The 13,739-nt window shown below is 42.8% G+C and overlaps 1 protein-coding gene across 13 annotated transcripts in view; it reads right to left on the minus strand.

Moving 5' to 3' along the window:
• The window catches only part of mef2cb (myocyte enhancer factor 2cb), an 82,853-nt gene that overhangs the window by 8,264 nt on the left and 60,850 nt on the right, over nucleotides 1-13,739 (minus strand). For 4 of the 13 annotated variants that reach the window (XM_015042725.1, XM_015042723.1, XM_015042724.1 and 1 more), the window contains 4 exons: nucleotides 9,933-10,076; nucleotides 9,611-9,748; nucleotides 7,229-7,409; nucleotides 6,407-6,454 (listed from right to left, as the gene is read on the minus strand). In XM_015042725.1, coding sequence (XP_014898211.1) covers nucleotides 6,407-6,454; nucleotides 7,229-7,409; nucleotides 9,611-9,748; nucleotides 9,933-10,076 — 511 coding nt within the window. The remainder of the gene's footprint in view (nucleotides 1-6,406; nucleotides 6,455-7,228; nucleotides 7,410-9,610; nucleotides 9,749-9,932; nucleotides 10,077-13,739) is intronic. The other 9 variants (XM_015042726.1, XM_015042736.1, XM_015042731.1 and 6 more) reach the window with 5 other exon arrangements.

Genomic DNA, 13,739 nt, shown 5'->3' on the forward strand with positions numbered 1-13,739 from the left:
AAAATAATAAAACCCTTTCTTCTTATTTACATTTAGAAAAAAAAAAGAAAAGAGTTTTTTAAAAAAAAAAAAAAAAAAAAAAAAAAAAAAACTTTTTAGAAAAGTTTAGCTAAACTCTGTCCCCTGCTGACTGCAATATGCCTAATCAGGGAATAGATGAGATTATTTTCTCCCTTTGGACACTTTTAGGTGTTTGTGTCTCCTTTCCCCAACCCTGTGGTAGGAATTTTATTGGGACACTTATAGTAGATGGGGACTCATAGAAAAGCACACCCACAGACCCGCAGTCAAACAGATTATCACAACAGTAACAGTCATTTGTTAGGAAGTCATATGATGAACACACCCTTTACCTCAGTCACTGTCAACAAAGACTTTATGTCTCAGCCACAGTGAATTAACCTAGTAAAAACATCTAATTATGGGTCACAAGACCACAGAAGAATGAGGTCAATAAATAAATCAAAATAAAGCAGAACTAAGCCATCGTTCCGCACAAAAAATCTACTCTGTTGCTGCTCAAGATCCACTTTCCCCTACACAAGAAAAATGGTGGGGTGAAATCCTACCAACATCATTAAAAAAAGTCTGAGCGAAGAGAAGACTGCCAGGCAACAAAGTCTTTGTTTCTAACTCCGTACCGTGGGCTGTTTTTCCCCTTACTTCCCCATCCGATCTTCCAAAGGGGTAGAACGCAGGGCGCAGTGTGGACGTTCCCACTTGAAAGACGGGCAGGAATTATACGTTAGACATAAATGAATTTCCTAATCATATACTCCAGGGGAAAAATGAGACGCAGATGTCTTCCTGGGCAATTTCCCTCGCTGATCTTTGTTTAATTTGAGAGCGAGGTTTTTTTTTTTTTTTTTGTTGTTGTTGTTGTTGTTTGGAAATGAAAAGTCTCAAAAGCTCAATTTGAACAATTTGAAGAGTAAACGACCGCTGGCGGTGAGAGAAAATGAGGCCGGCAAGAAAACAAGAAAAACAGCATGTCGTGCTGTCATTGCTGAAAAGTGTGATTTATAAGCATGTTTAAGCTTTTGTTAGCATTGAGTTAGTATGTCATTTTGTGTATGTTTTATAATATATATATATTTTTTTTTTGTAGGCAGTTCGGCCTGTGTGTAAATCCAGAGATTTTCTTATAAGTGACACATGTAGTGTCTTGTAAAAGTTTTCAACCTCCTTGAATCTTTCCACATTTTGTCATGTTACACAACAAGATGAAATATTTTCTTGTGATTTTTCACAAATGAAAAGTCTATAAATTATGGCATAAATTAATAATAAGCTCCAGTGAGTCAACACTAGAGCATAGAACCACCAAGTGTTTGGCTGTATTTCTCGACCAGCTTTGCACATATACACATTATTGCCCATTCCTAACAGCAGAATAGCTCTCAAGCTTAGTCGCATTGAATAGAGAGCATCTGTGAGCATCTTTAGTCTTGCCACAGATTAGATTTAGATCTGTGCTTCCAACGGGCAAGCATACGAATATGCTTTCATCTAAAGTATTCCCTTGCAGCACCTGCATTGATGTTTAGCGCTGTTGTCTTGCTGGAAAGACAACATCCTCATCATCCTACGGTTTTCTTGCAGGTTTGCCCTGTATTTAGTTCCATCCGTCTTCCAGTAACTTTGGCAAACTCTTCTGTTCCTACTGAATAAAAGCATTCCCACAATATGAGTTTGCCACCATCGCTTTCCTTAGCAGCGATGTTGTGTTCAGGCTGACGTGCAAAGATAGTTTTCCACCACAAAGTGGTTTGCATGAAGGTCACAAAGGTTACTATTTAGCTCTGATCTGAAGAGTGCACCGTCTTTTACACGTTAGCTGTATTCCACAAATGACCTGTGGAAAACTACAAGCAAGACGTCTTTTTGTCTTCCTGCTTTAGAATGACTACATGTGAGGACTGCATGACAAATACTTGCCCTGTTGACAGATTCTTCCACCTGAGGTGTGGCTCTCTGCAGCTCCACAAGGGGTAACAAAGGTCTCTTGGCTCCTTCTCTGAATAATGCTTTTCTCATCTGGCTCGCCAGTTGACGTGGACAGTAGTTGTGCCATAATCCTTTCATTTTCAGATGATGGATTGAACACTGCACTGTGAGATGTTGAAAGCTTGGAACATTTATAATCTAAAACTGCTTGAAAAACTCTCCACAAGGTCACCTCTGACCTGCTGTGTGCCTTAGTCTTTGTGATGCTGTCCGTTCACAGAATAGCTGGTTTCATGCTGACATTAAATTACAGACAGGTAGACTCACTTTACTAAATAGGTTCCTTCTGGGACTTTATTTTGGCCAATTACTAAGGGCCTCACAGATACTACACACATCCGATAAGACAAATTGAAATTTGTGGTTAGAATGTGACAAATTGCGAAAAAAGTTCACGGGGGAATGAATACTTTTGCTTTACAAAGCGCTATAAGCACAGGTTGCCCAGCATGGCATATGGGTGCTTCCAAGCCTTGCATATGATTGCACATGTGTTTTTGTGTCGGACCCCTCTTAGCTCCAGTGTCTTTCTCACACTTGTAAAGAGGCAGCTGCCTCTTCAGCACTGCCGCTTTCTCATTCTCATGGCGGGTCCTTTATGAGACTGAGTGGGTGCATGTGGAGATGGATGAATGAGACCTCACTCACACACAAAGCACACCGCACAACACATGCACATATACTTTGGTAAATAACCCAGCAGGAAGTACATCAGTGTTTCTCTACAGATGAGTAAAATAGACGCCGCACTACAGAGAGACGTTAATACACACTTTGGTCAAGAAGACATGGATTTCATCACGGTGCCAGTTAATCAGACATCTGTGTGTTCCCGCCCTGTAGAGATGGCTGCCGTCCAGTCAATTATATGCTGGATGACTGTAATCATGAGTGGCAGAGGCCAGTCCTTAAGCACTTCAAAAGTAAAATCACCGACCAATTACACTAATGAAGCGAGAACTGTGACTCAAATCTCTCTATTCTGCAGCTGATTTGAGGGTGGTAGCATTCAACATGGACTGAATCCCCACATCAGCTGAAGACATGATACCCAGAGTTCATTTCTATCCTCCTCCTCCTACTCCTTTTATGCTGCTTTGCAAACCGGAGCTGCACGCAGGCTGGCGTCACCTATTTAGAGGAAGTACCAAAATTAAATACAGCTTATCAAGTAGCCCCCTTTTTTTTTTCTGTTGCTATGTTAGACATTCAGACTGCGAACAAAATCTGATCTGAGATTGAGATAAACAGCTTCATGCTATTTCTGCTATTTATAAGTGTGCATGTGTGGGGGGTCAACGTTAATTTAGCTCCATGGCTACATAGGGCATGTGTTTGACAAGGCCCCTCCAGTGTCTTCATTCACCCTTTTCTTTCCCTCTTACACACGTCGCTCACGCTCACACACACACACAGAAAAAGAGAGGTGTGGTTAAACTCTCGTACATTTAACTGTTACTGAACAAATTTCTGATGTCCTGTTGTGGTCTAACAGGCGCGCTCCATTCTATTCCCCATGCTCACACACTCTTCCGTTGCGGTTTGGCCAAATGTGCATTCAACCCCGAATTCTCCAACTGAACCAAGGTGTCACGTTCGAGCTCGCAATTTGCACAGTTGGTGCAGTTGTTGCTGCTCAGACCGAGGAAAGACATTGTTTAAGCAGTTGAAGGCCACTTTTTGCCAGTTACCATGCGCAGTCTACTACTCGTCCAGCTCCACGTGTAACAGACTTAAGGGAGTGAATGGTGTATGATAAAGCTGGGAGGTAAGAAGAGAGATTCTTGCAGAACTTTAGTGAGGAGGGTGCTGATTGGAATGTGGATCATGGGTAATTAGTTTTGCTCATGGCAGTCGCTAGGATCTCACAAGCTGGGGCCTTAAGCCGGAGTTCTGCTCGACGGGCCTCTTACTCTCCTGTTCTGTCCCTTTCACCACCTCGTACTCTCCCCCAGCCGGCTAAGGGAATGACAGATTGAAAATATACTGCATAAATAAGCAAACATGCACATGTGCACACACACCGCCTGCAATATTTCCATAGAAAAGACATGATGACTAAGCCTTTCAGTGACATGCCCCATTTACACTAGACTAGAATTATCTGGGGACCTTTAGTGATTTTGAATACACCCCCACATCTGGGTTTCATGTACCATATTTGCACAAGATGAGAAAAAAGGGTGTTTTGGTAAACATTGCAAGTCAATTCTCCAAAGAATTGGTCCCAGATATGATTGAAACACAGTGTTTTACAACTAGTCTCGCAAAGAAACTGAACTCTTGCAGAAAGTGCCACAAAATGAGTGTTTACATGTATATCTGAAAGACATCCATCCAAAAGGTTTTGGTTTCTTAGATCTGTCATAGACATATAGACATATCTCAGACAGGGCCACAAAATGTGGATTTTGTTTATTTAAACACAGTGAAAAGATCATGGGCATCAGAAGGCTCTTTATGGAGCAACAGTATTTGAAACACCTTGACTGCCCTGCAAAAGTATTCATGCTCCCATGAAAGTGTTGACATTTTTCAACCACATGCAATTTTATTGGGATTTTATGTGATAAACCAACACAGTTGCAAGTCTTTTGGGATATGTCTCTACCAGCTTTAAGCAGCTAAAGATGGAAGACTTTGTCAGTTTTCTTGGTAAAATAGCTCAAACCCATGTAAGCTGGAAAGCTGGCATATGTGGTCATACATTTTCTTACCATATTCTCAAAACTTTAACTGGTCCATTCTAACACACACTTTCTTCTAAATCACTTAAGCTGTGGATCTCTGTAGACCCTCTGGAGTTAGCATGGGCCTCTTGTCTGCTTCTCTGAATAATTCTCTCCATGCCATTTTGCCAGGTTAGATGGAAAGTCACAACACAGTAATTTTGCAGCTGACCCATAGTTTTTTTGGTTTTTGAATAATCATTGGAACAGTGGTCTGTGAAATGTTTAAAACTTGGGATTTAGTTTACTAACCTAACACTGCTTTAAGCATTTCCATGACTTTATTCCTGGCCCGTCTCCCTTGATCTTCATGAAATTGTTTGTTCATTGATATTCTCTAGAAAAGTCGTATTTTTGCTAAGAATAAATTAAACAGCAAGTGACTTTGGAAGGCATTCCTTGTACAATTTTCTTATAGGCATACAAGTAAAGGAGTTAATTTTAATTGGAAACAATAAATTGTACAATCATTCTTCTACTTCACAATCATGCACAAGTTTGTGTTGGTCTATCAAATAAAATCCCAATAAAAATACATTAAAGCTTCCGGTTGTAAGGTGACAAAAGGAGACAAAGTTCAAGCGGCACGAATACTTAAGAAAGGGACTGTAACTCTAATGAAGTTCGTAGGAACATCATTAAAACGGCTGACCAAGTTAGTAGAACACTTCCATCTGTGTTCCCCCACTGTTTTTCATTTGCACACATGCTTCCACCATCAGTGGATATTTATCACCGGGGTCTCCCCCCTACAACCCCACCAAGACACTCTTTCTACCCCCTTCACCCCCACTCAAATGAGAACTGAATGGAATCTTTCAGCTTCCACATGACCCTCTCTCTCCACGTTGTGTTTTTCACGGCTGCTGAGCGACGCAGAGCCCTTCACAGAGTGCCTCTGTTCCCCCCCAGTGAAGGCAACACAAAGGCTGCGTTTGAGGCGCGCACTACGGAACGCCGTCAATGGAACGTACGCCACAACAAATGGCCCTGTTGTTGCACGCACTCGTGTTTGTTGTGTGCGACGGGTGACCAGACAGAGAGCCAGGCGTTGACCCCTCATGTCAGGGCCTTGGGAGTGTGTGTGTGTACGGGTGTGTGTTAGACAAGGCTACCCAGCTGTGCCCGACCAAAGCCCCCAATTCCCCATTTTTACACTCCGCACTGCATGCCGTAAAATTTAACCATTAAAATGGGAGTCCCTTTGCTATAAACTTGAGCTGAACATGTCCTTGTGGGTACACTGGTGGACAAACAAAAGCTGTCTCATAAGATTTCATCAACATGCTTCTCCACCAGCACTGCTTAATAAAATAAGATGTTTTACAGAAATAATAAACTTCCCTCTTTTGAATATGTAAAAAGTAGCCAGAGATTCAGAGCCTAGCTTCTGCATACGGTGCAATTTTTTAGCTTCTGTTTCCCCCCCACTTGTTTTACCATTTTATAGCTGAAAGCGGGCAGGATGTGTCACAGCCGAGGCACTGAGCAAACATTCCCATATGAACTCCACGACCACTAACTTCAACACATCATGGACCAAATCTTCACTTGGGTTTGGGTTAGTGTTAGTCATGCGTTTTATGGCCCCAAGTGGGTGAGTGGGTGACATAGATGTGTGTTTGTGTGTCTGCAAGCAGACATGTGTGAGAAGACGAGGCCATTCTTACCAGCACTGGTGCCTGCACCAGTGGTGAGGTCAGCACCCATGAGGCCACCTGTAAGATGAAATAACGAGCAAAGCAGAGGAGAAAAAACCATTAGAGGATAGACACCCACACAGCATCCATTCCGCCTCCCTGTCTCTCCCACTTTAATCACAACGTGTGTCGGTGCGACGCGAGAAGCAAGGCTTCCTCCCACTTAAACCCTTAGCACACTGAGCAACTGGACGACACTGCGGATGCACGAAGGTGCTGTCCAAGAAAAATGACACATTATTATTTTTAAAACATGCGAGGTGGAAGAGTGGGAGGGTTGAGAATGTTTTTTGCCCTGGATGCGGTGAGCGCCAAAGCTCATATTTAGTTTGTGCTCTGCGTTTCAGACATCCAGTCGTAATGACAGGGTTGAGGGTGTGGGCAACAGCCTTTTGGGCTACAGGGACAGAAAAAGGACTTTGGACAACAATAACAAACCAACAGGCTCAACTGCTTATAAGTAGCACCAGAGTCTCACAATAAATAACTGTGGGCTGGGATTTAATATTGTTTTACATCATTTTGCTGTTACCTTTGACAAAACAGTGAAGCGGGGAATATGTGATTATATGTGGGAGGAAAAAAAAACAAAAAACTCCAGCTTCATTCACCGCCTTTAGGTGGAACATTGTGGGTAGCTGTCATGAATTAAATTACACGTTTTGATGTGTCTGGCTCTATTAGCATGACAGACAGGTTCACACGCTTGCTCGAAAAGACAGACAGATGGGATAACCGCATGCTTTGGGGTTGGGGGGTGCATGGGTGCACATGGGGCACTACCTGCGTTACCTGCACTGGGGGGTCTATGTGTCACGCCTGGAGACATGCTGTTTCTCTGTAGACCATGGTGCGCTAGTGGCAACAGATTGTGGTTGCCTAGGGACCCACCGGGATGGCTGTAGATTAAATTGTTCTGGTTGCTTGTGGGGATAGAGACGGGCATGTCGTAGTTCGATGGGGGCACAGCCTGCTGGGAAAGAGATGAGAAATATATATAAATATATAAAAGACAAAGATTAGACTAAAGATAACAACCATTCAAGTGAGTAAATTAAAGATTAGGGCTTTTAGTAAAGGGTGGATAAAAAGAGACAAAATGATGATTCAGAAACACTCCAGGAGTGCAGAATAAAGACAGAATTGCTGAAGAGTACAGATGAAAAGTGGATGAATGAATGTGGAAAAAAAAAAAAAAAAACATGGACTGGACATGTACAGGAAATTTTAAAAATCCAAACAAGACAGTGGTAAAGAAAGAATAAGTAGGACAAGGAAAGATTGTCAACAAAAAACAAGGAATTATCTTGTTAGTAACTCTGGCCATGGCAACCCTTTAGCATTAGAGTTTGATTTAGCATGACTCAGCATGGAAACAAATAATTCCTAAGAATGGCATGACTGACAACTTTTTGCTTTACTTTCCTACATCTTGAGATCAGAAACGGACTCATGCCTGATCTGAGTATTTTTCTGGACTATTACAAAATAGCCAAAAATAAATTCTATGGGTTACTTGGATAAGGATTTGGCATTGTGTTTTCCTAAGAAGGCCAAAGTAAAATATAATAGATTTACCTTCTAAATAGTGTTTCCTGAATACGTTTTTTCTAGATGAAATAAAGAATTATTTCCCCTTGTGCGTCACTAAGCCGACACCAGGTGTTTAAATGGTTGGCGCAGATCAGCCAGCAGCTCAATCAGGAACACGAGTCAAGCTAACCCGACAGCCCTGAGGCATCCAGTTTGTCATATTTATTGTGTCATTTGGCAGAAGGATTTAACCTTGGGAGTGCCCTGGAAGTGGTTGATCCTTTATGTTAGCTTTAGGAAGTAGAAAATAGGCCTCTAAATTACTGCCATGTGTCTTCAAGTTGCGGAGGGAGTGTATCGTGAGAGCATCGGCCTGCTGTACATGGAAACCAGCTTGGTGCCTTAGCATTACCTCAACTTCTACGATTTTTTTTCCCTCTACATTGCTAAGGACAAATATTATTTCAACATACAAAAATGGTTGTTTCAACCATTTTTCATTGTGAGCTTTTGTACGCTTCACTGTGACTGCCAATCCAGTCACTCACCCAGTCCACCATTTCTTCCATTTTAGATTCCTCACTGGACTTTCAGAGCTTATGATTGCCTTCTTTGTAGTGGGAGCTGTCTACGTCCCTCATTACTGGGAGCAAAGGGCCCCGTTTGTGAACTGTCTTCTAGCTGGTGCCATCCTTCCTGTTTTCACTCATCTTCCTCCCTTGCCTTTCCCCACAGCCCCCCCATGCCCTGCCAACAGTCCCCTGCAATCCAGAGGCCCAGTGTTTGGCAGGCGCCCTGACCACACGCTGAACTGCCACTTGTTGTGTACAGAGTCCACCCCTCAACTCGGCAACCCCTGCCTTTTTTCTAACCACATCGCCTCCTGCTCCACGTGGGCTAGATACTACTGTTCTCCTCTTACTAATATACTGTGGAATTATGTCTCTCTATGCAAGTGCCAGAGAGCTAACCATTCCAATATGGCACATTCTGGATGAGGAGCAGGGGTCAGTTTAAATGGAAAAGAAGTCCCTATTTTGTGGTTTGTGTCAGCTTACTTTGCAAAATTAACATCATAACTCTTGCAGACGCTACCTTGACATGTGTCCACTAAGAAGCCTTCAATAATTTCAGGTTTGTGAAGAACTTGGAACATCTGCTACAGTTTCTCTGCCATGCTGCCTGCCACCTCCCCCCCCACCTCCCCTCTAACCCCAAACCCCTGATGTTGCAGGTGACTGAGTGCTGTTTTGGTGCAGGCAGCAAAAAGGACAAACACATGCACACCACACTCCCCCCGGGACACAGGCAACAGTAAAGCGGGCGGAATGAGTTCAAGGTGGGAAAGTCAGATATATATTTTTTTTTTCTTGAGAGAAAGTCTGCAATTAATAGAGGAAAACGCCTGTGAGCTGCAGTCACACTTCTGTCAGATTAGAGGGCTGTTCTTCAAATGTAAGCAAGCAAGTTTAAAGAACTGTAATTTCTTCATTGTAAATAAACACTGTAATCGCACTTTGAGCTTACTCTCACTCTCTTTGTGCAATTAGTCCAGTTAAAAACAACTGTGGTTAGCTGGGTTAGCTCAACAGTTGCCATTGAGAAGCTGCTGAGCGAAGGGGTTGCTCCCTCAGTACTTACAGGGATCTTATGAGTTTTTATCATGTGATCAAACTCCTCATTAATCTGTTTGTATTTCTCCTCAGTGCGTGGGGTGAGGATGAGAGCAGACTCGAGCTCCGGGCTCTCACTGCCCTTGTTCTCCTTCTTGTTCAATGCCTGGCCAGGTTCCACAACCACAGAAAAAGGAGGTGGGGGAAACGTGAAGACATGAAGGTAAGGAGTGATGGCGGGGACATGGAGATGAAGAGACAGACACAGGGGGAGGGGGGAGAAAAAAAACAGGGACAGGGGAAGAGAGGAAAAGAAAGGTGAGAGCAAGGCTCTGGGGTTAAGTACTTACACACAGTCTCTGTCTGCTGATCATCAGATCAATGTCCTCGTTTATTTTCCTGTACTTGTCCTCGGACTCGGGGCTGTGGCCCACCGAGTCGTCTGCGTCTGGGTCTGGGCTGTCACAGCCGTTTAGGCCCTTCTTTCTCAACGTCTGAAAACAGAGCAGTTGCACAACATAGTCGAAGGTGATTTTGGGTAGGTAGCCAAGAATCCCAATTAAAATACCTTAGTCTTTTTTTTTTTTTTTTAATGAACTGTTAAAGTACATTTGTTGTTCCATGACAAGTGTATTCTTTTTTTTTAAATCATTTTGGCATTTTGGAAATCTCTAACCTGTTAACATTGAGTGAATGAGCATTAGTTGTTTTTTTTTTTTAAACACGCTTACATTCAACTTATCATTTAGAAATGGCACAGACATTTTAATCACAACCAACAGCACAATGCCACATGATCATAGACTTGAAGAATTAAAAATAGTACAAGACTTTGAAAAAAACAATAAAGAGGAGGTGTGGTATTCAATGCCTTGTAAATGCAGAGCTCTTTTACTGCAATTACAGCTGTAACTACTTTATGGTATGTCTCTTTGAACTTGACACTAACATTTTTGTCCTTTCTTCTTCACAGCACAGCTCAGTCATAACTTTGATTTATTTCCCCTAGGATTATCTTGTATTTATCTACATACATGGAAACCGGCTTGGTGCCTTAGGATTGCCTCAACTTCTTTTTTTCCTTCTACATTCTCTTTCCTTTGTGAAGACAAAAATCCACATAGCATAATGCTGCCACCACCATGTATCACCGATGGGGATGTTGTGGAAACCCGACTGCCTAGAGCTTTCTTTCAGCAGTAATAGATCAATAGCTTGTACTTCTATAACACTTTATCAAGTGCAGAGGACACCAAAGTGTTTTACACGCAATCAGTCATTCAGCCATTCACGCACACATGGGTGAATTACAAGCGGATGGTGGAAAGACACATTGAGGCCACAGCTGTGCTGGGGCCAGTCTGACATGACAGGTTGTCATGCACCGGTGCCACCAGGCCCACCAGCAAACTCAAGAACACGAGTGAGACAGACAGCGCCGGGATTGAACCAGCAACCCACTGGTTATAGGACCGACTCCACCACCGGCCCATCAAACAACAACAATAGCCTTATTCTCATAATTTTCCATAAAGAACAGATTTGTGGAATGCACAACTATAATAATTGCATGATTAAATTACACACAATTGGGCTCATTTCACTCATAAGGTGATGTCTGAAGGCGGTCAGGTGTACTTTAGACCTGTCAAAGTAAAAGAGGTGGATACACATGTACACTGGGGTATGGGTGCTGCAATAAATATTACAATTATTCACTTCACTTTATTAGACTGTTACAAAAATAAAAATGTAACGTCACAAAAATGCTACTTCAAGGCACTATATATGTGCTACAAGGAAGGCAGTTTCTTGTTTTGGCCACCTGATGGCCACCTGCCCCTATTAGAGTGGGCAGCAAAACAGCAGAAAACCACTGACTGGCTTACCACTCCCTCTAACTGGAGGAGCGACTAAGACAAAGAAAGCTTTAAGGGGGGTGAGGGAGAGCCACATCTGTCCTTTTTTTTTTTTTTTCTTTTAAAGAAATTGTTGACATCCTTAACAACAAGGATGAGTTTCACAGTACATTACTTTGCGTGATAGCATGAGAGCCTGCCTGCCTTGCAACGATAGGTGCTGTGTTCATTTGCCTCACAAAGTGGGGAGACAAAGACAGAGCAGGAGAGCAGAAAAGTACAGTAGCTGACAGTTACAGATCTCATCAAAGACAGCCCCCTCCTTCCACTCTTCTCCATCCACCCCTCCACCCCTTTCCATTCTCTCTCTCCTTCTGGCTTTAATAAAGGGAGATTAGTCTACAGGAGGAATATCATGGGCCTGCTCCTGTCTGTGCAGTCGTTGCTTCGCACCGCGCTCTCCTACTTTCATCTGGAGCTCCATATCAGACAGACGTAATTAAATTTACTTTAGCACACCCTGTATTTGATGCTGATCAAGTGTGTGTATGTATGTGGGAGGGGAAAGAAGGGGAATGAATCTGTGTTTGCGTGTGCACGTGTGGGTGTGTGAGAGTAGGTGTTCGAGCCAAGCACAAAAAAAAGAAAGAAAGAAAGAAAGCAGGAGAGAGGAAAGGAGATGGATGCTAAGATAAGTTAATCCCTGTGAACTTATTCCTCTCATTTGTTTCTCTCCGCCAGTTCTCACTCACAGAAGCGATACAAGTGCGAGCAACTCCATCACAAGCAGCTGCAGAAATGACAGGAGCGATCTGCCTGCTTAGAAAACAAATAACAATCCAGTTATCTCTTATGTCAGCACAACAAAGGCCTGTTTAGAATGTGGTTTTAGTGAACTTAGAGGGCCGCTTTTGTGTGTGTGTGTGAGCGATAACTGTTTGATTCTTGAAGCGTCTCGTGGCTGAGGCATCTACTGTAAGTGTGTCAACATTTGCTGGCTCTCCGAATCCTCCCTCGGCCCCTAGAGTGGAAATCTGGAATTCTGAATTTAAAAGCGTCTCTCATATCTTTTGACAGTCTTCAGGAAATCGCACCAAACAAATCAGCTGAGGCGTTACAAAAAACCTGCAGTGAATCAGGCCCTCTTGCTCTATTAGAGCACTCTACGCGGAAAGAACAAAGGGGTGAAAGAGGTTCAGCACGCTGCATTCTTGTTTGTAAGAAAAGGCGTCAGATGTAAAAAAGTTTCGATTTCTCCTGCCGAGCTTCCTCCATGATCTTGGCGATGCATCACATCATGCTGACAAGAGCTGAACCGCCGGCCTTTCCTTGGTTCACACGAGAACACACGCAAGAACCAGTAACTTTTCTTCCCACCAGCACAGATTTCCACCTACTGCCACCAGCGAGGAGAGCACTAGGGATTCAATTCCATTCTCGGAGAAACAGCAGTGTAGCTATGCGGGAGGACGAGAGCAAAGGCTGGGCCAAAAGTGTCACCCATATGGGATAACTGAGCTGGCTGTCCTGCAGGGGGTTGGGCAATGGTTGCGCTGGGCGTCGATGAAGTGCAGGCAGTCAGGACAGGAGTGACTATGAAGCATGTGGCCTAGGCTTAGCTCTCCAGCAGGACTCGACATATTTAGGGTCGGGTTCAAGGATGCTATGTCACCTATCCCAGTTATGCCCACCTGTTCAGTGACATCACATCTGTTGCCAAAGACTGACAATCAGCCCAGCAACCAATAGGATCATCTGTAGCCATAAATGGACCCCTCACTCTTGTAGTCTACTTTTGCCATCCTATGCTTCTTAATGTTGTTTTATAACTTGTTGATATGTTTTTTTATTTTTTTATTTTTATTTTAAGGAAACATCAATTCTTGCTAGGGGGTAAGAGATGCTTATTAATTTTACAAGGCAACAAAGAAAAATAACTAAGTGTAAGGTCGGACAACCTCTCACTAAAATGGAGTCCTTGGGGAATATTGGGCCAGTATTAGATTTTACAAGTGATAACAATTTTATGATACTATAATTGCGTAGTATCAAATAATTTACCCACTTTATTTTTATTCCAAACAGAAATGCAGCAATAGTTCCAATTGCTGCTACAGCAATATAAAGAAAGTATTCTTATAATTACAATAGTTAAGGAAGTCTCTATCAACTGGACGTTTTGCTTTGCCTCTGTTAGGATTGATTGGTTAAATAATGACAAATCAGATTTTATTTCCCCCCCCCCCCCCCCGGCATTCCACTCGGGAATCTACAAAATACTCACCAAAAAAAAGCCAT

The sequence above is a fragment of the Poecilia latipinna genome, unplaced genomic scaffold (genome assembly GCF_001443285.1).
Source record: "Poecilia latipinna isolate Pla-1442-1.1 unplaced genomic scaffold, P_latipinna-1.0 Scaffold600, whole genome shotgun sequence".
NCBI classification, from domain to species: domain Eukaryota; kingdom Metazoa; phylum Chordata; class Actinopteri; order Cyprinodontiformes; family Poeciliidae; genus Poecilia; species Poecilia latipinna.